The following is a 25157-nucleotide window of genomic DNA, read 5'->3' as shown; positions in this document are numbered from 1 at the left end:
ATATTTTGTAGCTGGTTTCTTTCGATGTGCAGAAATACATCACTTAATTTAAAGGCGTAGCGGTCTTACTCGACAAAAATACTCTACAAAATATTCTTGTAGCGTGTTTTTCAGCAGAAATTTTTTTCTGCAGTGCAGACAATGTAACAACCTGAAAAGTCACTTCAAATTACACCTGTGAATTGGCGTTTAGGTATAAAACGCCAATTAAACTGCTCTTAAAGGCGTTTTTATTGGCAGAAGGGCAGATTTTCACCAAACTAGGATTAGCACCACTATTTTTTGATCTCAAGTTGGTCGCATTTGGCAGCAAGTGCTTTCATCGTTGTTACAAAATCCTTGGTTGATGAAAAATTAATCAATTTATTTGATTGTAAGATGGAAAATTTTTCAATTCCTCTGAAAGGTTTGAAAATTGACTGTAGCAACTGAAAATACAATTTTCGAAAATCTATCGCTCTATAGTGAATTTTGACCGCACTTTGATTTTAAATTTCATCATAAAAATTGTGGAAGTATTTGGTTGTCTTTTGATCTGGTAAAATCAATTGTTCGAAGTAGATAGATTCACAAAATCGACTTCTCGAATTAAACTACATTTCACCATTTTTTACTAACAGGATTTGAATTGAATCTGGTTATGCCTTGAAAAAAAAACCTGAAACTAATATTAACCTCCCAAATCTAAATTTCACCGTTTCCAGCCATACATGGAGTCTCCAGCAGGATTTAAATTTTTCCAGAATTTTAAATTTGCTCCAGGAGGCGTGGATATTAACTTTGGACAGCTAAAAATTGAGTTGTGCCTGATACTCGACCTGTTTAACGAGCTTATCCACATTTGAGTCGATTCTGAGGTGGACATCTCAAGCGTGTTTTTTTTGACCAGCTCTTTTTTTCAAGAGAAATAAGTAGTCCAGAAATCAAAAGTTTCCTGTTGGCGAGGAAATGTTTAAAATTTGCTCGAATCGCTGAATCTGGTCCATAATCAACTCCCCGAGTCAGAATTTCTCCGTTTCAATTCATTTTTTAGAGCCTCCAGCACAATTTTCATAATTCTGGAGAATTTGAAAATTGCGCTGGAGGCTCCAGAAGATCATTCCAAAAATTAGTTGATATTCAAAGTCTGTATTTAAAACCGGGTTTCGGTGCATATTTTTCAGGCGAACATTTTTTTGATAGATAACACCCACTCCCACCCCCCTCCCTCAAACATATTGTATAAAAGTAGACAAAAAAGTCAAACGAGCATTTTGAAAAAGCCTCACCAAGCTTTTCATTCCCTGAATTTAATTTTTTAATAAATTTTCAAAAATTCAAGTTTGTCTACACTTTCATAGAAAATTTAAAATTATGGAATCCCGAAATTTGGTTCTCATTACTCGTTTTGATCTTTCAAATCGATGGTGGTAGTTTTGAGCCTTTTTTTAAAAAAGTGTTCAGCAGATTTTTATACACCTTACATTATGTAGTTATGTACCTATTTCTATGTGATGAAAAGATGCTGAATCTTATTTTGGTCCTTTTTACTACAATTTATCTAAAATGGCACAATCTGAAAAATCTGCTTGAGAAAGCTGTTCAAAAGGCTTAAAACTACTCGTATCGCCAATAAAGACTTTAAACTCATAAACTGTCTTGAATTATGTTCTTTCTAAAGGTGCTATCAGAAACAGATTTACGCTGAGTGGGCCAGATTCTTAAGATATTATTTGAAATTTTGCGTCGACCTAAATAGGCCATTGCCATCAAAATCCAAGACCATTTTTAGGATTCTACTACTGCGTGGTTGAAAATGTGCAAATCGTTTATTTTCGAGTAGGTAAATCCGTGTTTTGAAAATTTTTTCTTCTCAAATATTTCGCAATACCTAATTGTGCCAAAGTATCGAAAGGTATCATTTTGAAAACTGGTAAAATATTTTGGAATGCAGTGGTGCCAATTTTTTTGGTCATTATTGCCAATTTCAAGAATTGAAAAAATGTCATAAGTTTTTGGCTATTTTTCTTTATTTTTTGAAATTGGCAATAATGACCATAAAATTGACACCACAGCGTTCCAAAATATTTGTCCACTTTCAGGAATTATATCTTTCGATATTTTTGCATGCATAATTGATACGAAATATTTTCAAAAAAAAAAAAAAAAAATTCAAAACACGTAAAATAAACGATTTTTAACCATTCAGTAGGGCCCTAAAAGTGGTCTTGGATTTTGATGGCAATGGCTTAAGTTGACGCAAAATCTCAAAAGCTATTTTTTTTTACGTAGAACTGAGCCATTTTTTCCGAAACAGGTTGGGTGTAAGAGCTGGATGCTAAAGCAGAAAAATTACAATTTTTTTGTGAATTATTTTTCCAAGACGATCTATATTTCTCCTCCAAGGACACCTCCGTTGCTGCAATTTTTTCTGAGTAACTCTGAACTTGAAATGAAGGTCTCCATTTTTTGTCAAAATCCTACTTTTTTTTGCGATTCACCTTAATGCATAAAGATACTTATTATTGTTAATATTGTTTGAAACCAGGGGTCCTCAAGGTTTGGTAGTTTTTCTACAATAAGGCAATGTGAAAAAATATACCCCTCGTCCCCCTCGCCATGTCTTCTGAGCCGTTTCGAAAGGGAAAGTTGAGATGATTTTAAGCTAGTGAGGTACATACCTAATAATAATCTTGTTAAATATGTATTTTTATAATCAATGTTTGATTTTTTGTTGGGGAGTAAGTAAGCCTAATTTGAGTTTCCAAAAATTCACCAAAAATCGATAATTAAATTGTTGATGTATTTTTGGATACGCCATCGATTTTTTTTTGTATTATCATCATCCAAAAATGTTTCTGCTGGTTAATCTGTTGAATTTCTTCACTGTTCAAGTCTCTTTTTTTTAGCACCAAATCGTTTAATTTTTTCTTCCAATTTCAGCACATGTTGTAGTTGTAACTACAGAAACAATCTCCCAATTAAATTAACCTGCAGGCAAAAAATCGTCTCTGCCATGCTTATGCAGACTCGCCTACTACTCGTAGTACATGGTACCAGGACGAGAAACACGTATGCTGCGTGTATCTGAATCTAAAAGTATATACCTTATCATCTCATATAATAAACTCATAAACATCGCAGATGAATTACGAAACGTGTATCGAAAAATTAATAATAGCTCGCGGGAAGACCACCCCTTTCGTATAATTATGCACATTGTAATCCCTCCCGAAGTTGGCTTAGGTCACTTATTCGACATAGTTGATAGGTAGAGTACAGAGGTACTCTCTGGCAACTCCAATCTCCATGCAGCAGACTTGAGTCTGCATCTCGTTTGATTCCGCTTTACGAAACAGATATGCAGAGAAATTATTTGCTGTGATGTAAATAAAGGCAAAAATTGAGCAATTTTTTTATATACGAGTGCCGTATGGCGAGCTCGCGATTGATAATTAGCATTTTATGAAAAGTGCTGGCGATAATACGAGTACCTGGGTAACTATTGTCCTTATATGCTCACTCCTTTCATAATTCCAGTGAAAGGTATAAACACAAACAGGTACCAATCTGCAAATTTTTAGTTTTTTCTTTGAGACTCGTACACAGGAAATATGACTCCCCCCCCTACCTCTTCTTAGGCTCAAAAAAATCCTCTCAGTCTCAGCAATTCGTAAAATCCAAATATAGTTCAAGTTTATCTCATCTGACCGATTGGCCCAGTCATGAGAAGAAGAAGAAAAAAAAAGCTCGAATGATGCAAATCCTCGTTACATAACAAGCTCGCGGATTCATTCAAAAGTACACAGACATACGAGTATAATGGTACACGGATACGTTGGCACCCAGGCTCGGGTCACGAAACAACGTGTAATTTTAACCCCGAAGCTATCTAGGTCACAAATACCGTACACAAAACCACTTTTTTTTAACCCGATAATTTCGTTTATTAAAAATTATCTACGGAGGACCAGTTTCAAATTACTGTCGAAAAAATATGTACCAACTTGACTTATTATATTATAGGTATCAAGACACGTGGTCGATGAAATTAATAATGAAATCGGCGATGCTTCGATCGTCGTGAAATTTACAGTAAATCACGCGTATAAGTTGACGTTGTTTTTCTACAAAAAAAAAAGATGCAAAAACAAAACATGGTTGGAGGGGAAAAGTTGGAATGAGAGGTTGAGAACGTGACATTTTTCTCATCACGGAGTTAGAGGCCACATATTGCCGCAATTATTTACATAATAATAGTTACTTATGGAGTCGAAGTCGCGGAGAACTGAAAGAAAGAGTACATTTTGCGAGTGGGTTTTACGTGGTGAGCTGCTGACGATGAACGATCAAGGCAAGAGTCGAGCTTGTTATCAAAATAGAAATCTTTTTTTGACGTCGTCGACAAAACAAAACGAAATTGAAAATCAATACGACGAAAGTACCATAGTCCAATTTGTGGTCACGTAGATGCGTAGTTAAGACGAATGATGTGCGAAAATTCTCATACATGGGATGGAAAGAGATGGGAGTGGGGGGAGAGGGAAGCCGAAGGTTGTCAAAAATTGAATTAAGTAAAGAAACTCGCGTAGGTCCTCTCTAAAGGGTTCAAATATGTGTATACCTTAAGTACCTAATAAGTATTAGGTAAATAATGGGATCGTTTGTTGTGGTTTCAGAATCAGTCAAGATTAGAGAACAGTCGGTGCATCCGGTTTCCGCCAAAGAAGAATATGCCAAGAATCCTAAACTGAAGAAATCCGATATTGATCAGCTGAACGAATGGGTTAAATCACAGTCGCACCTACCGCCCGATATTACAGGTTTGTGTGTGTGTAGATTATACGAATATTCCGCCGGCAGAATAATTTAGTATCTATAGGTATACGCTATGCTAACAGACTGACCAGACTGAGAATTTTTTTAGGCAGTAGGTCGAATTCTGGCTCGATATTTTGTACGGATGATGTGTGTGTCTGTGTATCTACTTTAGACCTGTATTACGTACCTACGAATGCACCTATCTATATGTACGATTATGTAATTAAGTGGAGCATTTTAATTAAAACTTGCGTAAATTATCGCCTATTTGGGGTCTGTAGAATCGAAAAAATGTTGATGAAAATTGAAAATTGACGATGAGTGATGAGTTTATAAATGAGAAGGTATCTGGCTTATCGATATATTTTGAGAAAATCGTTCATTTGAGGAAATTTTTGGACGAGTGAGTTGATCATAAGCTTTCATAAGTCTACCAGAAGTCTGATGCATCGCAGTTAAAAGAAATCCTAGCTATTTCTGTCATGAAAAGGAAAAGGCATTTAAAGGGAATATTATGAGTACCTACCTAATAAATTTGCTACCTTAAATACGTAGACTGAAAATACTGATTACGTGATCAGTTATGAAATAATGATTTTCATACTTTATCAAGGTTTATTGATGGTGATATGATTCATTTCAAGATGGGAATATTTTGATAAATTTTGTATTATGACTCAATTTTTACACCTTATCTGATGTTAGACTTTGGCCCAAATTTAACGAATCGTTTTATTTTTAATCAATGAGATAATTCTGTTTGCTTTGAAAATTCTACTCTCTGAAAACAGATAGGTATATATGTTTTTTAACTTATTTGGAAAATTTTTCTGGGAATTTGAGGTTTTGAAAATCTGCTGGAGGCTCCAGGAATTTCTAAAAAGTTACTGGAGGTTCCAAAACGACTTGAAATCACCTGCAATTGACTTGATAGAGCAAATCTTTGTTTTTGAACTTATTTGAAAAATTTTTCTGGGAATTTGAAGTTTTGAAAATCTGCTGGAGGCTCCAGGAATTTCTAAAAAGTCACTGGAGGTTCCAAAACGACCTGAAATCACGTACCTGCAATTGACTTGATAGAGCAAATCTCTATTTTTTAACTTATTTGGAAAATTTTTATGGGAATTTGAAGTTTTGAAAATCTGCTGGAGGCTCCAGGAATTTCTAAAAAGTCACTGGAGGTTCCAAAACGACCTGAAATCACGTACCTGCAATTGACTTGATAGAGCAAATCTCAATTTTTTAACTTATTTGGAAAATTTTTCTGGGAATTTGAAGTTTTGAAAATTTGCTGGTGACTCCAGGAATTTCCAAAAAGTTACTAGAGGTTCCAAAACGACTTCAAATCACCTGCAATTGACTTGATAGAACAAATCTCTGTTTTTTAACTTATTTGGAAAATTTTTCTGGAAATTTGAAGTTTTGAAAATCTGCTGGAGGCTCCAGGAATTCCCAAAAAGTCATTGGAGGTTCCAAAACCACCTGAAATCACCTGCAATAGAGGAAATCTCTATTTTTAACTTATTTGGAAAATTTTTCTGGGAATTTGAAGTTTTGAAAATTTGCTGGAGACTCCAGGAATTTCCAAAAAGGTCAGTGGAGGTTCCAAAACGACTTGAAATCACCTACAATTGACCTGATAGAGCAAATCACTATTTTTTAACTTATTTGAAAAATTTTTCTGGGAATTTGAAGTTTTGAAAATCTGCTGGAGGCTCCAGGAATTCCCAAAAAGTCATTGGAGGTTCTAAAACCACCTGAAATCACCTGCAATAGAGGAAATCTCTATTTTTAACTTATTTGGAAAATTTTTCTGGGAATTTGAAGTTTTGAAAATTTGCTGGAGACTCCAGGAATTTCCAAAAAGGTCAGTGGAGGTTCCAAAACGACTTGAAATCACCTACAATTGACCTGATAGAGCAAATCACTATTTTTTAACTTATTTGAAAAATTTTTCTGGGAATTTGAAGTTTTGAAAATCTGCTGGAGGCTCCAGGAATTTCCAAAAAGTCATTGGAGGTTCCAAAACCACCTGAAGTCACCTGCAATAGAGGAAATCTCTATTTTTAACTTATTTGGAAAATTTTTCTGGGAATTTGAAGTTTTGAAAATTTGCTGGAGACTCCAGGAATTTCCAAAAAGGTCAGTGGAGGTTCCAAAACGACTTGAAATCACCTACAATTGACCTGATAGAGCAAATCACTATTTTTTAACTTATTTGAAAAATTTTTCTGGGAATTTGAAGTTTTGAAAATCTGCTGGAGGCTCCAGGAATTTCCAAAAAGTCATTGGAGGTTCCAAAACCACCTGAAATCACCTGCAATAGAGGAAATCTCTATTTTTAACTTATTTGGAAAATTTTTCTGGGAATTTGAAGTTTTGAAAATTTGCTGGAGACTCCAGGAATTTCCAAAAAGGTCAGTGGAGGTTCCAAAACGACTTGAAATCACCTACAATTGACCTGATAGAGCAAATCACTATTTTTTAACTTATTTGAAAAATTTTTCTGGGAATTTGAAGTTTTGAAAATTGCTGGAGGCTCCAGGAATTTCCAAAAAGTCAGTGGAGGTTCCAAAACCACCTGAAATCACCTGCAATATAGCAAATCTCTATTTTTTAACTTATTTGGAAAATTTTTCTGGTAATTTGAAGTTTTGAAAATTTGCTGGAGACTCCAGGAATTCCCAAAAAGTCACTGGAGGTTCCAAAACCACCTGAAATCACCTGCAATTGACTTGATAAAGCAAATCTCTGTTTTTTAACTTATTTGGAAAATTTTTCTGAGAATTTGAAGTTTTGAAAATCTGCTGGAGGCTACTGGAATTTCCAAAAAGTCACTGAAGGTTCCAAAACCACCTGAAATCACCTGCAATTGACTTGATAAAGCAAATCTCTGTTTTTTAACTTATTTGGAAAATTTTTCTGAGAATTTGAAGTTTTGAAAATCTGCTGGAGGCTCCTGGAATTTCCAAAAAGTCACTGAAGGTTCCAAAACGACGTGAAATCACCTTAAAATTCCAAAATAATTGTACTTCTAATGAGTCGCTTTAAAATTTCATAATTCTTAATATTTTTTTTCTTATTTTTTTTTTATTGTTACAATTTGAAAAAAAAAACAATTTTTTCGAATTTTCAATAAACTGTCTTAAAAGTTTGTACTTATTTTTTTACGTTTTATACCTATCTTTTCATTTTTCAAAACTGTTGATTTTTCTTTTTAAAAAAAAAAACATGTTGCTTTTCGACGTTTTTTCAACGAGGTGGGGGGAGGGAAGTTTCGCTTTAGAAATGCTAAACAAAGTACAAACTATAATTTTTTTCAATTCTTTGAAAATATAAAATTTTTCAATTTTGGTGAATCATTCATGAACGAATTGATTAATTTTTTGAAAGAACCATTCGCCATCGAATTGATTAATTCTTAATTAATGAATCAATTCGGCCGCGAATGAGTCACATATACGAATAATTATTTCGCGAATGATTCATTTATACGAATCTATTCGTTCGCGAATGATTCACAAAAAATAATGCAATTCGTTCGTGAATGATTCGCCAAAAATTGAGTAAATGAATCGATTCGTTCGCGAACGAGTCACTTGTACGAATCGATTCGTTCGTGAATGATTCATCAAAAATTGAGTAAATAAATCGATTCGTTCGCGAACGAGTCACTGTTCGTGAACGATTCACCAAAAATAAGTTGAATAAATCGAGTCGTTCGCGAATGATTCACGAAAAATGATTAAATGAATAAATTGAGTAAATGAATCGATTCGTTCGTGAACGAGTCACTTATACGAATTCATTCGTTCGCGAACGAGTCACTTAACAATTGATCAATTCGTTCGTCAATTCGTTCGCGAATGATTTACCAAAAATAAAATGAGTAAATCGAGTCGTTCGCGAATGGTTCACCAACAATATTCGTTCGCGAATGATTCGTCAACAATATTCGTTCGCGAATGATTCACTAGTAATTGATCAATTCGTTCGTGAATGATTTACCAAAAATTCCATCACCATTCATTCCTATGATGTTGGACTTTCACCATAATCCAAACCCAAACTCAAACCAATTGATTCGTTCGCGAACGAGTCACTTGTTCGAATCAATTCGTTCGCGAATGATTCACCTACAAATCAATCGAATGATTGACCAAAAAATCAATCAATTCATTTACTAAATCGCCAATTGTTCGTAAATGATTCGATTCGATTGTAAAGTAAACAGATCAATTACTGTACAAATGTTTCAAAAAAAGTGAATCAATTCGTTCGTAAAAAATTTTTATTTAAAGAAGAGTCGGTCTTCTCACGCTAAACCAGTTCATTTTTCACTTTTCATATTGAACTTATTTTTAATGTTTTGAAAAGTTCAAAAATCGTTTTCCAATTCCTCTAGTGTTACATTTGAAAGAAACAGTATTCGGTGGTATTTTGGAAGGGGTGAGGGGAGATATGGAACTTTTTAAGTAGACTATCGCTTAATCTACACCCTGCTTAGAAATATCGAGCACCCCCTAACAATTTTTCAGTTTCTAAGGCGGGGTGATTAATATAGTTTCTGAGCACCCTGTATTTTACATATTTAATTAGTTAATTATTTATCTATAATGTTGTGTGTTTTTGAATAAGTAATTATTGTGGTGTTTTATCGGTAGGTTTCATTTTCCTCTTGATTTGTCTCTTGTTTTCATGCTTTCAAATTATCTATTTATTTTTTCATTTCTTGTTTTCATTTTTACTCGTAATTTTTTTTCACTTGTGTTTTTTTACTCATCCCAAGTGATAATTTTTTATTATTTGATCTCAATGAAAACATAATACATTCATCATTTGACTATTTTCAACTTGAATATCATCTGATTTCTCTTCTTTTGTTTTTTCAAATTCGGAAAATTTTAATGTTCCATTTTTTTTGAAGCCTGATTTTCTGTTTTTTGTGAGCATTGAGTTCTACATAGAATCATTGATTCTATGCACTTATTTTGAGCTTTTTTTTTTGGAATTTTGTCTAAACATTATTCCATCCCGCTGGCCTTCTCAATTGTTCAGGTTGCTTTTATACGTAATTTCCACCACCCTGTTTCATTCGTGTAATTTTCCATTTCCATATTTTGTGCAGGTACCATTCACGAATTGGTTAAATTACAATAAATTCATTTGATTGCAACTAGAATAAAAAAAGAAGAAGAATATACCGGCTCAAAAGAGCTTCGGTAACCTTTTGCCCATGACCCATTTGATATGCTCGTATAAGATGAGCGCGGATTCGCGTGTATAAGACGACGATATCCGTGCTGGCTAATTCCATAATTATTATGCATCACGATGGTCGTTAATCGTATTCCATTTAATTACATTATAAGACAATATAACTCATGAAAAAAAGGAAGCAATTCAATTCGTTTGAACTGGTTTTTAGCTAAGCCTACTAAGTATACTTATACGTGTAAAATATACCTACGTGTCTATTTTACTCTTACGTATACTTAGTAGGTACACTTTGACGCTCGATGGATTCTTTCTCAATTATCTTATCTGTTCTTCATCGCCTCATGCTCCTTTAGCCACAAGAAGGGGTTTCCTATTCTGAAAAACTTGCACATCGAGTAAAAACCAACATCTGTATTGTGATTATTTTCAATATGTTCGTATTAGCTACGAATGGACGAGTAACTAAATATAGTTGAATTCTTGGCAGGTCGTTGGAAAACCCTTGTAAACCTGTACGTGCACTTTCGACGACGCATAAATTTGAAATTAATATTTGTTTCGATCAAGGTCGTCAACAAAGATCCATCCATTGGACTATAGGGACGAGGAATTCGCGGAGATACGAAAAAATGTAGTTTTCTATTTGAATTTTTTTTGCGCCTAATCATCGTGAACTTGCCAGTGCGAGTGTGACGTAAATCAGCAGCAGTCTTTAAAATGGAGTTGTTTTTCTAAAACCCGAACAGACGAAGAGTAATTACAGCGGCTCGATGGTAATTTTTGTCTTAAGTAGATAGGTCTGGTATAGGTAGTCTGTTTGAACGAAATAAATAGTGTGTGGCTTGAATTACACGGTGATATTTCGAAGGTCTGCCAGGATATTTGCGTGATATGTGTTGAAAAAAATAATACCAGATTCGGATGAAAGATTAATTGAGCAAAGATTACAGCAGCGTGTATATTCTTGGAAAGCTGCTGGTACCTATCGATGTGTATTGTGCATATTGTATGTAGCTTGTCCATCGTCATTGTTTACCTTACCTAAAAATACGGTTATGTTCATTAAAATTCGATTTACGACGTTGTTACTTTCGCTGAATGAAACTGAAATATACTCGTATGTTGTTAAAAGAGTCGATGGCTCGTTGGCTCTGCTGCCATCAGCATAATCGGACCGAAACGTCTACAGTGTTTATTTTTCCTGTATTAGTTAGGTACTTAGCTACTATGTGTCTATTCTAGAGTTTAGATTACGAAAAAGCTCGCTCAGAGAGGAGATGGTGGACTTTTACCGAATTAACACAGGTGTAGATAGGTAGGAGTAACCTAGCTGAGATTTGAAAAGAATGATACGTCATCGTTATTGCTGCGTATGGCTGCAATTATTAGCCAATCGTGTGTACCGAATGACATTGAGCAGACCGAACACGTCCGTTAAATAATGTAATTTATACGTATAGGTTAGGTACCATATATATTCGTTAGTGTATAATGAGCGGTTATTGCTCTTCAAAGAAGACCTGCTTGCTACTAGGTATACACTGTACATATATGATTTTTAATAAAAATCTGTGCACAAGTGTACACGTAAAGGTAAATGTGGTGGGTATATAGCCGCAGTTTCGACACATTTGTCCGGTATTTGAATTAGAAATTCCGCCAGAATTCGTTAGAAAAATTAATCATACGGTGTTGGTGGGTCTGGACTTGGATCTGGAGGTAAATATGTTACTTCATTGCATTCGAGAAAGACGTGAACTTGCACGTTTGTGGTAGACCACGATGACCTATTAATGAAAAAAAATCATGTTGGTTTTTTTGCATATATGTACACGTTTAAATGAATAATTCGTAGGTACGTTGGTATTTAGTACGATTTACTTACTAGGTACTTACTTGTAAAAATTATGGAATATGTAAATGGATAATTTTAATTTTGTTTATCTACCTACTTTTACATTCATTTTTATGTATTGTTTGTATTGTTATGTTTACAGAGGAACAACTTATATTGTTTCATCACAGCTGTTATTATAAAATGGAAGACACGAAGAATTGTATCAATATATATTACACGTTGAGAATCGGAACCCCGGAATATTTTGTCAGAAGGGATGTCACACATTCGAGTCTGCAGCAAGCCTTAAATGTCTTGTGAGTATTCTTCTCGTAAATTGAATTGGAAAGTTCAATTTTTTATCATTGTAATCGTGAAATGACCCTAAGAGGTCTCTATTATAAAATTGTCTACCAAAAATATTGAATTGCTGAGTTCTCGTGGAACATTTTACAAAACTAATAATCGGGGAGCCCGCTTAGGGATCTATTGCACCACCCCCCCCCCCCACCGTCGATCCTCTGGGACAACTTCTTTTCTTAAAGGAGGAGTCCTATAAGGAACATTTCTAGCCCTTGTACTCAAAAAAAATTGGCCCTACTTACAAAATGGCGGCCATTTTGATTGACAGGTCAGCCGAAATCTCAGATTTTGAGTTCCAACTTCCAACATAGGACTTGCACGAAATTTTTCAAACCGTACAAAGGTAGATCGAAAGATCAGGCAAAAATTTATCACCTGTCGAAATTTCAAGTGCTAAAGTGCGTTTCTAGATTTTTGGTGAATTTTTGAAAATCAAATTCAGGCCAAAAATGAGGGGAAAAGATCAAAATTTTACCTAATTGACCTAGAATGCTGAAATTTGAGATATACCCCATTTTCGACATGCCAAATTGATTGGAAACTGTTTTAAACCGTTTTGAGAACTTCTGGAGCCTCCAGCAGATTTATAGAACTCGAAATTTTCACAAAATTTCATCAAATATGGAGTTTGATAACCGAAATTTACTCTGCAAACTAATTTTAATACGCTACCAAGTCAACTGCGGGGGGATTTCAAGTCGTTTTGGAGCCTCCAGCAATTTTTTGAAACTTGAAATTTCCCCAAAATTTCATCAAACGGAGATGGAAAGTCGAAATTTATTCTGCAAACTAATTTCAATACGCTACGAAGTCGACTGCTGCTGGTGGATTTCAAGTCGTGTTGGAGCTTCCAGCGACTTTTTGAAGGGTCGTATGGCGTTTTTTGGAAAATTGAAATTTCCAAAAAGTAGCTGGAAGCTTCAAAACCATTTGAAACCACCATGTAGTCGTCTTCATATCGCATTGAAATTAGTTTTCGAAGTAAATTTCAACTTGCCAACTCCATTTGGTAACATATTTCGGGAATTTCAAGTTTCAAAAATCTACTAGAGGCTCCAGTAATTTTCAAAAAGTCGCTGGAGGCTCTAAAATGACTTGAACCCTCCTGAAGTCGTCTTCAGAGGGTGTTAAAATTGGAGTGTAGAGTGAATTTCAGCGTTCCATCTCCATTTTTTATGAACTTTTGAAAAAATTTAAAGTTTAAAAAATCTGCTGGAGGCTCCAGTAATTTTCGATCGCTGGAGGCTCCAAAACGACTTGAAATTTACCTGCATTACTTCGTAACGCATTGAAATTAGTTTGCAGAATAAATTTCAGCTTTCCAACTCCATTTTGATGAAATTTCGAGTTTCAAAAATCTGCTGGAGGCTCCAGAACTGCTCGAAACGGTTTGAAACAGTTTCCAATCGATTTGGCATGCCGAAAATAGGGTATATCCCAAATTTCAGCTTTCTTGGTCAATTTGGGAAAATTTTGATTTTTTACCTAATTTTTGGCCTGAATTTGATTTTCAAAAATTCGCCAAAAATCGAAAAATGCATTTTAGCACTTGAAATTTTGACAGGTGATACATTTTTGTCTGATCTTTCGATCTACCTTTGAGAATGACAATGTATTGTGATTAATCCTCAAAATAATTTTACTTTGAAGATACTTTTTGAATCGGACGTTGACCTTTTAATGCCAGAAGGTAAATCAGTGAATAGATCTTGAAAAATGTTATGCCAGAAGATGGTCTGAAAAATTAAATTGATGTTATGTGTACCTATTTGGAAAAAAAGTACTTAATCGTCAGTTCATCACTCACTTTGGGAATTAAGAACTCCTTAAATTAAAAAAAAAAAATGTTTTAACAACAAAAGACCAAATTGACAGGAATCTGCTATAGAATTTTATCACTTGAAAATTTTTCTGATTATCCCTCCTCAATCTTTTATTTTGAGATTTATGAAAAATACCTATGTTAAAAAAACTGGAATTTTTGGCTGCTTCTGAATTTGAAAAATTTTCTTTTTTGCATAAAATACTTAAAAATTTGTGCAAAAAATTTTTGTTGAAATTTCATGTTGGAATTGAAAGGAAAAAATAAGATTTAGAAATTGAGAAATTATCAGCATTTAAAAAAACTCTAAAAATAAATAAACATAAATACACCAAGTATTTTGAGTGATCAAAAAGTGAATAAAATTCGAAAAATTATTGTAATTTTTTTTTGCCAATTTATGCATTTTTTACGATGCCTTGCCTTTTTACAATATTTTGTATCAATTTTCAGCCATTTTTATGTATCAAATATTCCAAATCAACTACAATAATTTTCTCGTAAATGCAACCCTATTCAAATTCAGAAAATTTCAGGAAAAATGTTGGAAAATTTATTTAAAATTTACCAGAAAGGAGTTCTGCATCATTAGCTGCAAAATTATCGGAATAATTATTATTTAGGTATCTAAGCACGTCAGTAAAATTACTTCGAAAGTTTGTTGTCTAAAAAATGAATTCAGATACTTTTGAAAACATCACAAAATTGTCTAAAAATTCATTCAATATGGTACAGAAAAATCGTTACAAAATCATCTAAAAACGGATTCAAGATTCAGAATCTCGTAACCATTTCGCAACCGTTTATAAGATTTCTCTAAAATTGAAAAATCGTCCAAATTATTATGCGAAAAAAAAAAATCCAAAATTGTCGAATCTGTTTGAAATTGTTTAAAAATCGATTAAAAATAACAACATTGAAAAAATGATTGTCTGAAGATTATATTCAGAATCGTTTTAAAATTAATTCATTGGAAATCCTCAAAACAATAATGAAAACATTTTTCTATCAGACAGAAATAGAAAAATGAACTCAAAATTGCGAAGAAATTAATTCAAAATTGTTTTGGAATCAATTTAAAATTTCGGCATTGAAGGAAATGAAATTGTTGACACCTATGCAAAATCAGCCACTATCCCCCCTCCCTTCACCATTTTCACCCCTGACGATATAAAATCCTTCTTCAAACAAAATACTCACTCTAAATGGCAAAATTTCTGGTCATCACAGACATCAAACAAACTCTTTCAACACAAAAAAACAATCTACCCCTGGAAAAATCTTAATCACCTAAACAGAAGAGAAGAAATAATTATAACCCGTCTAAGAATAGGTCACTCTAAAATCACACACAATCATCTCTACCAAAAAATTCCGAAACCCCCCTGTCAATTCTGTGAAAATGAACCTATATCCATCCAACATTTACTATTCACCTGTCCTAAAAATTACAGCAAACAAGACTATCTCTCCAAATAGACCCAAATTCAATGACCATTCCAGATAACCCTTCTGAAATCCAAAAATTTATAACCCTACTTAAAAGCACCAACCTAATAAACCAAATCTAAACCCTTCTAGCCACGGGTGTAATAATCGTGTAATTATAAACACCCAAAACAAAAAAAAAAAAAAAAAAAAAAATTGAAAAATTATCTCAAAATTGATCTATAGAGTCATTTTCAAAATAATTTTAATCTAAACGCCTTTTCTTTAGCTTCCACTTTGAGAATAAAAAACTCAACTCAACTGTTATTACTTTATCTTTTTGAATTTCATCTTTGCATTTCTCTGGAAATAATTATTTTAGATACCTATTTTACTATGTAGTAAGATAACTCCATAAAGAACCATACTGTTACAGAGAATACGGCGTATTCCCCGTCCGCGATCCAAACGGTTATCAGATTATATTTCATCGATTGAAGATATTCGACGCTAGCAAATACGTATTCCAAGACGGCGTTAAATTACTTTCGATGGCGATAGATGCTTGCCTTCATGTAGATGGCACAGCTCCAGGGTATATATTTTTATTCGACATGAGAGGCGTCAAACTTACTCATCTCACCAGACTAAGCTTAGGAGCATTGAAGAAATTCTTTTTATACGTGCAGGTTTGTTTGATATTCCTCAAAGATACTTTGTAATATGACAGAGGGGACTTTTATAATGAGAATATTTGTTTCTCTTTTTGTATAATAATGTTGACAGGAAGGCTTGCCAGTTAGATTGAAAGCTATACATGTGCTCAATACCAAACCGTTAATCGATAAGATTATGATCTTAGTTAGACCGTTCATGAAGAAAGAATTGCTCAATATGGTATGTGTGATTTGCTAAAAAAAAAAAAAAAGGAGGAAAAAGTTCTCTGATTCTTTTATTCAAATTTTACTCGTATGTGTATTTGTATGGTTCGATTTGTTTGTAGATTCATTTCCATGGTTGTGATGAATTGGAGGAAGTATACGAATCTTTACCACGATCTTGCCTACCGTCTGATTTTGGAGGAGACTTGCCATCATGCGAAGAACTTTATCGTAAGTTACATTATTTATTATTATTTTGTGTTATTAAACAGTGGTAATTAAGTTGCCTATACGTAATGCCTGATGAGAAATCAGATTCATGTTGAAATTAGGATTGCATGATTTTCGGGCGACCCAGTAGGCAATTTCAATCACATATTTGTAAGTGAAAAAGTACGAAAACAAATTTCAGGCAAACAGGTTTTATACAAACGAGTGATAATTTGAAACATTTCATGTTTTTAACGTAACAAACGTGACTCTTGGATTTATTACTGTTCCTACAACACTTCTGGAGCTTTAAATTTCTCTCGTGGTGTGATTCGTAATTCTCAAATTTGAATGTTTTTTGCTCAAATTGCAATTTATATTTTTCTCAAATTTGAATCGTTGACGATCTTGTCCTGTTAAATGGCAGTATTTGATACAAATCTGCAACCGGTTCTAAAAACAATCAATAAATTCGTGTTCGACAAGCTCAATTTAGTGATCATAAAGCATCAAATACTCGTACATTTGGTCATTTTTGAGAAAGTTGACCTATTGATAATTAAAAATACCTCGAAATCTTGACCGAAAGTTTTAAAATTACGATCCAACGTTCCCTAGTCAACTTTTCGTACACATTCGCCTGAAAAATCAAAATTCAATAATGCAAAAAAATATATTATGAGAAAAACATAATCTTAATATCTTAATATAAGACAACGACCACTACTTAATTATACATTACAAATTTATTCTTTACAGAGCAATACATCGAATGGATGAAAAAATTGAAAAAATTCTTCGAAGAAGACGAGAAGAAGTTTATATTAGTAAATGTAAACCTAAAAAAAGATATCGATTTAAAAGTAGACACCGAACCGAGTCTACAATCGCTGGAGATAGATTAATCGATATTTTTTTTTCGATGTAAATAATTAATTAATCAAAATTTAAGAAATCAAAAAAAAAAAGAATCAGTCTAAAGAGGTGTATATTGTATACGTCCGTTTGTTATGAAAATGTTTTTCAATGTTATTTTTATTACGAAATCAAAATCAGTTTATTTTGGAATTTCTACATGTACCGGATACAATTTCATATTACCTTTTTACGTTACCATGTAATTCTAAAATAAATTTATTTATTTTTAATTTGAAATGTGTTTTTATTAAACATCTACGTCTTCGTCTTCTGCTTCTGCCTCGGCTTCGGCTTCTTCGTTGTCTCGACGTGCTTGCTGGCTTTGGATTTGGAGCTGACTCATTAACTCGTGGTCGTAGGTCGAATGCAGCATTAAATTCAATACTCCGGTACGAGCCAATAGGAAGTTACGCATTTGATGCTCTTGTTCAACTAATTCGTCCAGTTTGAGCCACTGTAATACGTAGATGGTGAAAATTAGATATTGTAGAATTCGTGTAATTTATTGTGAACTCACAAGGGAACCTCTTGAGATGTCACACTCCGATTTGAACGGGACCGCGATTTTTGGAAAGAGCATAGTCTAAAACCCCCAAAACTAAATTTTCAGCTGCCCAAGTTCATTTTTCGATTTTTGGCGAATTTTTGAAAATTCAAAATTGACTGTTTTTGGCGATTTATGATTGTTTTTTTTTAAAGTACGTACTTGATCAGTAAAAATGGTCAAAATAAGTCCCAAAAGTAATATTAATTACCCAAATCCAAATTTTACCATTTCCAGCCATTTTGGAGCCTCCAGCGCGATTTTTCAATTTCTCCAGAATTTTGAATTTGCTCCAGAAGGCGTGAATATGAAGTTGGGCAGCTAAAAATCGAGTAGTATATTATACTCGACCTGTTTAACGAGTTTATCTACATTTGAGCCGATTTTGGGGGTGACACCTCAAGAGTGGTTTTTTGACCAGCTTTTTTCAAAATTAAAAATTCCAAAAATCAAAAGATAACCGTTTGTGAGAAAATTTTTGAAATTTGTGCGAATCGCTGTATTTCTTCAAGAACTAACCCCCGGAGGGCAAATTCTACCATTTCCAGCCGTTTTGGAGCGAGAGTGACACCTCAAAAAACCACTATTGAGATGTCACCCCCAAAAGCGACTCAAATGTAAATAAACTCGTTAAACAGGTCGAGTGTAATACACAACTCGATTTTTAGCTGCCAAACTGCATATTCACGCCTTCTGGAGCAAATTCAAAATTCTGGAGAAATTGAAAAATCGCGCTGGAGGCTCCAGAATGGCTGGAAATTGTGAAATTTGGATTTGGGGAGTTAGTTTTGGACAAAATACAGCGAATCGCATAAATTTCAAAAATTTCAACACAAACGGGAAACTTTTGATTTTTTGGATTTTTTTATTTAGAAAAAAGCTGGTCAAAAAGCCACTTTTGAGGTGTCACTTTCAAAATCGGCTCAAATGTGGATAGACTCGTAAAACAGGTCGAGTGTAATATACAACTCGATTTTTAGCTACCCAACTTCATATTCACGCCTTCTGGAGCAAATTCAAAATTCTGGAGAAATTGAAAATCGCGCTGGAGGCTCCAGAATGGCTGGAAATTGCAACATTTTGATGGCGGGGGGGGGGGGGGTAGTTACGGACAAAATACAGCGATTCGCACAAATTTCAAAAATTTCCTCACAGACAGTCATCTTTTGATTTTTTGGATTTTTTAATTTTGAAAAAAGCTGGTCAAAACACCACTATTGAGATGTCACCCCCAAAAGCGACTCAAATGTAGATAAACTCGTTAAACACGTCGAGTTTAATACACAACTCGATTTTTAGCTGCCCAACTGCATATTCACGCCTTCTGGAGCACATTCAAAATTCTGGAGAAATTGAAAAAATCGCGCTGGAGGCTCCAGAATGGCGGGAAATTGTGGAATTTAGATTTGGGAGGTTTGTTAAGGACAAAATACAGCGATTCGCGTGAATTTCGAAAATTTCCACACAAACGGGAAACTTTTGATTTTTTGGATTTTTTATTTTGAAAAAAGCTGGTCAAAAAACCACTCTTGAGGTGTCACTCCCAAAATCGGCTCAAATGTAGATAAATTCGTTAAAGAGGTCGAGTATAATATACAACTCGATTTTTAGCTGCCCAACTTCATATTCACGCCTTCTGGAGCAAATTCAAAATTCTGGAGAAACTGAAAAATCGCGCAGGAGGCTCCAGAATGGCTGGAAATGGTAAAATTTGGATTTGGGTAATTAACATTAGTTTTGGGACTTATTTTGACCATTTTTACTGATCAAGTACGTACTTTTACAAAAAAGCATAAATCGCCAAAAACAGTCAATTTTGAATTTTCAAAAATTCGCCAAAACTCGAAAAATGAATTTGGGCAGCTGAAAATTTGGTTTTGGCGGTTTTTGACTATGCTCTTTCCAAAAATCGCGGTTCCGTTCAAATCGGAGTGTGAAACCAGACGTAATCTGATCACTCAAATAATAAATTTTAACTCATCAAATATTCATAAACAGAGTTCACAATAAATTACGAACATCGAAAAGAATAAATGGTATTTACTTGTCGAACTCGTTCCATGTCAATTTCAGCCCTACGAAGCTTGGCCCAACAGTAATGACGTAAGCATTGCTTTTGCGATACTCGACAATACTCTCCAGTCGGCACGAATACATTAGTAACCAATGGAAATCCGCATACTTCATTATCGTTGATCTTCGGATCTTTATAGTGTTCAGGGCAAAGTACACGTAACCTCTTGCAATACGTTTGATTGGTCGGATTATAGAAATCGCAAAACATATTATTGCCATCGATTCTTGTCTTTTGCACCGAGCAAAATGAAGATTGACTTTCATACTGGAATAATATTACACATAAAAAAGGTGTTAATCGACGATGGATAAATTATATTTGAAATCGATCGAATTCAGAAGCTTACTTTGTTGAAGCATTTTTCCATATGTTTGATAGCAGTTCTGGTATGAATTTGATGACCGCAAGTGATACAATACATGTCGATCTCAGCTTCGTCTTCTTGCTCGTCGTCACTGTCGTTGATCACAGTTAACTGCTTGGCGTGTTCTTGAATAGCATCTAGTTCCTATTATAATATTGGAAATTAATTAATTCGAGAACTTCGAACGAAGATAAAATGGTCATTTCGATTTGAACTCGATGTACCTTGTGGCGTTTATCCAAAGCTCTCAAGATATCACGAACTTCGACTTGTTTCTTTTTAATCTCGACTAAATCTCGTTTATTGTTCAATTCTGCGTAACACGTACTGAAATTACGTTCTTGAACTCGAGCAGGTAAAATCTAAACAAAACCCAATGATTTTAGTACCTAAACAGACCTATTTCGAAGATATTGAGAGTAAAATATCTCACGTGATATAATCTTGCGTAGGCTAGTTTCATGCCACATTCATCGGAACAGTATTTAGAGCTAGGGCGAGCTTCTTTGATGCATTCGGGACCGTAACACTGACGAGGTACATTATTATCGAATACTCGTTTCGAAATATCGAATTCGCTATTGGAATCTCTTCTTTTACGACGACCTGATTTGGATGACTGTAGAATAAAACGATAATTAGAGAGATGAAATATAATCGAGATGAATTTCTTCGTGGTTTACTTACACTTATACACTGTCTGTATATACATTTTTCTACGTGATCGCCGGATTTTTTGGATTTTTTGCAATTCGAACATCGTCCGCAGTCTTCAGGTCGTAAGCAGTTTTCACACTGGCCGCATTGTTTACTTCTTTTCTTATGAGATGATTTTTTATCAGCTGTAATAGTAATAAAAGTGATTGAAGAAATTGAATGTAACGAAGAAATGATTAAAACGATGTTTACCATTAGCTTCTCTATGCTTTCTGCGTCCTCTGTGTTTGGTATTTTCTTCATCTTCTTTATCTTTGTATTCTTTTTTACGAGGCGGAGGTGATTCGTTAGTAGCTCGACCACTGCCTGGTTTGAATCTAGTTTTTAACGATGGGTCTTCAGCACGGCATCGCTGTCAGAAAAAGAAAGTAGAAACAGTAAAAAAAAAAAAAAATAGAACTACCGTACGAGGATAATGCTACGTAGATTTACTTACGTCACAAAAGTAATGTTTAATGTATTTGGATTCTTTCTGACTTATACCGATACAGTCACCGTGATACCAATCTTCGCAAGCATCGCAAGCTCTGTAAAATATTTAGTAATAGATTAACAACTCGTGAAATGAAATCTGAGCATTGTATGACGAATGAAGACTCACATCATGAAACTAGAAGAATCTGAAGACCGACAGATACAATATTCTTGTCCATCTTGTTTGAGTAAAGTGGCGATTTTAGATTTCCTCTCCGGAAGCATAAACTGCTTCGCGATCTCTTCTTTCTGTAATTCAAACGAAAAGTTTACTAAGTGAACTTATTCAGTGGAGAAGTTTCTTGATACTTACAGAGAGGCGACTGCTGGACATTTTGGCGATGGGAATGGATTCTCCGATGGATGCTGGATAGAAATTATGGATAAATTATTCGATTTGAGTGTACAAAAAAGATTAATTTTTCATTTTTAACAACTTTTACGCTTTTCAAAGGAAGCTTTCCAAAACTTATCTCTCTACTTATCACACAAAAAAAGTTTATGCTTTCATAACAACTACAACGCTATCTAGTGCCATATAAAAGAACTATAACTCGCGAGGAGAAATCGTTTTCATTGGCTTGGGCCAAACTGACGTCAGAAAAACGTCACCTTTTCAATCATTCGCGGTGAACTTTTCGGATCATGGAATATCTTGAAATTTTTCATTTTCTGATAAAAAAATTGATCGTAAAACATGTGAAAATTGTCGCCGAAATAGTTACAAATTGATGAAAATTTGACTTTACTATCCGGTCGTCGCAAAATCATCGATATGGGAGACGTAGAAGCAGAAAACTTGAAAAAAATTCTCACCGTTTTGAAATCTACTGACGTTTCCGAAACGAAAATTTTCGCTCTCGAATGTCTTCTGGGTAAGTTCAATGAATAACATAATGTATCTCGAAGCTCTCTAATTCATTATACCATTTCAGGACTCACCGGATCTGACGAAGGACTGGAAACTATATATAAAAATGGTGCTGCCATATGCCAGATTCTATGCGATTTGACGTTCGACAAAGACGATAACGTAGCTCAGAAATCGTGCTCGATTTTAATAAATCTATCGGCCGAAGAAAAAGGAGCCAATTTATTAACCTCGACCGAGCTTTCTGTATCGAGACCAACGTCAAATGTATTTTTACCATCAATGTTATACCCAAAACTCACTACTTTTACACGTATTGATATTCCTCGTTATGTTTATACAGATAATATGCAAGCAAAACGCCGAAAATTCCGTAATATCGGTGCTTCTGGAACACACTCTGAATATAGACACCATCGCCAATGAAACCTGTATGATTCTAGCCAACATATCTCGAAACGCTGACAACGCTAGGAAAATATACGATAGCTTTGAAAGACCTGACGATGCTATCGAAACGATCGTTCGATTATTGCTCAAAAAACACGATAACGTTAATTTAGATTATTTAGCTTCTCTGCTATCTAATTTAAGTCAGTTACCTGAAGTTCGAAAGTAAGTTATGGGAATTCTAGTTTGTAAAATTAGTATCCTGTCTCGTAAACTAAGACTTCTTTTTTATTCGCAGTGTATTTCTCGATCCTGGTAAAGATTTATTGCAAAAAATATTCCCTTTGGTTGAGCAAAAAAATTCAATTCGAAGACGTTTCGGTATCGTTGGTACAATTCGAAACTTATGCTTATCTTCGAGTAAGTATTCCTCCCTTAGCTTCGTTCATGTTCCCCTCACACAGCTGTAACGATCTGATATATTTTTGTAATCGAATCGTAGATAATCACGAATGGATGCTGAGCTCTGAAGTCGACCTATTACCAAGAGTATTATTGCCTTTGGCTGGTCCGGAGGAATTCGACGACGAAGATAATGAAAAGTTACCCTTAGATTTACAATATTTACCAGATGATAAAACCAGAGAACCCGAAGCTGAAATTAGAAAAATGCTTCTGGAAATCCTAATGCAAGTAAGATGAGTTTAGAAATTTTCTCACGATTGTAGGATTCACTAAAATTACTAGAACCAGTAATTAATGGTGTTGTTTGCAGCTGAGCTCTACTAGATCAACTCGAGAGATTTTACGAAATTTCAACGTGTATGTGATACTTCGAGAACTTCATAAGTGGGAAACTGATCACGAATGTTTGGCTACTTGCGAAGATCTTGTGAATATATTGATTAGGTTAGACTTTATGGTTATTTTACTCGTACTCCAAGTTGGAATAAATTCTAATAGTGATTATATTCCATTCAGGACCGAAGACGAAATCGGAGCTGATAATTTGTTGAAAGTCGATATTCCAGAACACCTTACAGAAAAATTCAACGAAAGTTGATTGATAGGTATCTGAAATTTTATAAATAAACGTCTTTCTTTTTCAATTAGTATTCATTTCAAGTTAGTCGTTGCTCGAACCAGCCTTTGAGCTTTGAATAATATTTCAACTGTATGTAATCGTTCGTTCAAAAATGATAAAGAGTGCAAGCCTTTGAATAATAATTTCGAAAAAAGAAACAGACTGGTAAAATAGACACGGCACGACTTCTCCAATTATTGGCGTGTTACCCCCCGCAGACCGTAAATGGCCGATGCCTCGATTGTCATCGCCGCCCGGTTGTGCGCCTAGTCCAGCTATCGGTCGCACACAACTACCAACAATACAACTCACGGTGCACCGCTTAGAACGCGCAGACTCTTGCTGCCTTTGAACTCGGGTTGTGTAGTTGCCCGGGAAGTGGTCTTGGAGACGCGCGTCTGGAGTCTGACGGGCTACGAAACGTTCCCGCCAATCACAGCGCAGAGGGGCGGTTCTATGGACTTGCAATATAACGCTGCGCTGTGATTGGCGGGAACGTTTCGTAGCCCGTCAGACTCCGGACGCGCGTCTCGTACTCGACCCCGACGCATGACGTAAACTCTCCACGGAACTCCGCTCAATTCCAATGGACCCTGCGGGTGTAACAGCTTCGTAACCAATGAGAGACGAGCCCGCGCACGTGCCTAGACCTCCTTAGCATGGATTACAGGAGCACGCCACCACTCCCGGTCATGAAAATGGAATCATTATGTCTATATTAGGCGATCGAGACTGCTCGGGGGTGGAAATTTTTTTTCTAGGGGAATGGTTTTTTTGCGAATTGAAGGGTATTGAATGATTTCTGAAATCATTTAAGAAATTTTTAGATGTGCCTGATGTAAATTTTACATGATTTTTTCTGACTTGAAATTAGGTAGGTACGTAGGTAGTCATTTTATTTTATGCAAAGCAAAAGTTGAAAGGAATGCGATCATTTGATGCTGCTGCTGAATTACGATTACCTATTTTATTCGTGAAAATTAGTAAATTACCATTGCCCTGAAAAAATATCACGTTTCACAATAATGTTGAAGGGTAAGTTAGTTATTTAGCAAAGCTTCTTACATGAAGTGGGTACCTAGACCAAAAGTACCAATCACCAGTTGTGCATCCCGAATTTTTTCGATAGGGGTAAAAGCTTTCAGAGTATTTTTTAA

General features: G+C 34.8%; 3 protein-coding genes across 3 annotated transcripts in view; 2 read left to right on the top strand and 1 right to left on the bottom strand.

The window, feature by feature from the left end:
- LOC135835298 (alpha-tocopherol transfer protein-like) overlaps positions 1 to 17709 on the top strand; it is a 36831-nt gene extending 19122 nt beyond the window's left edge. Inside the window, exons 2-7 of the mRNA XM_065349482.1 lie at positions 4659 to 4802; positions 12018 to 12174; positions 15907 to 16159; positions 16257 to 16367; positions 16474 to 16582; positions 17321 to 17709. Coding sequence (XP_065205554.1) covers positions 4659 to 4802; positions 12018 to 12174; positions 15907 to 16159; positions 16257 to 16367; positions 16474 to 16582; positions 17321 to 17466 — 920 coding nt within the window. The 3' untranslated portion in view covers positions 17467 to 17709. The remainder of the gene's footprint in view (positions 1 to 4658; positions 4803 to 12017; positions 12175 to 15906; positions 16160 to 16256; positions 16368 to 16473; positions 16583 to 17320) is intronic.
- LOC135835296 (CXXC-type zinc finger protein 1-like) lies at positions 17221 to 22158 on the bottom strand. The gene is made up of 10 exons (XM_065349480.1): positions 21969 to 22158; positions 21783 to 21904; positions 21618 to 21708; positions 21374 to 21533; positions 21152 to 21306; positions 20898 to 21083; positions 20689 to 20826; positions 20447 to 20608; positions 20068 to 20364; positions 17221 to 17933 (listed from the first exon to the last, which is right to left on the bottom strand). Exons 1-10 carry the CDS (start codon positions 21987 to 21989, stop codon positions 17727 to 17729), a joined length of 1539 nt encoding a protein of 512 aa, XP_065205552.1. The 5' UTR covers positions 21990 to 22158; the 3' UTR covers positions 17221 to 17726.
- Positions 22159 to 22307: 149 nt separating this feature from the next.
- On the top strand, positions 22308 to 24025 carry LOC135835297 (protein HGH1 homolog). The gene is made up of 7 exons (XM_065349481.1): positions 22308 to 22530; positions 22591 to 22793; positions 22870 to 23141; positions 23215 to 23336; positions 23419 to 23609; positions 23692 to 23825; positions 23898 to 24025. The coding sequence occupies exons 1-7, from the start codon at positions 22431 to 22433 to the stop codon at positions 23977 to 23979; spliced, it is 1104 nt and encodes a 367-aa protein (XP_065205553.1). The 5' UTR covers positions 22308 to 22430; the 3' UTR covers positions 23980 to 24025.
- Positions 24026 to 25157: the final 1132 nt, after the last annotated feature.

This window comes from Planococcus citri, chromosome 2, assembly GCF_950023065.1.
Source record: "Planococcus citri chromosome 2, ihPlaCitr1.1, whole genome shotgun sequence".
In the NCBI taxonomy this organism is placed as follows: Eukaryota; Metazoa; Arthropoda; class Insecta; order Hemiptera; family Pseudococcidae; genus Planococcus; species Planococcus citri.
The sequence above is the reverse complement of the archived record's forward strand: the minus strand, read 5'-3'. Positions and strand labels throughout refer to the sequence as shown.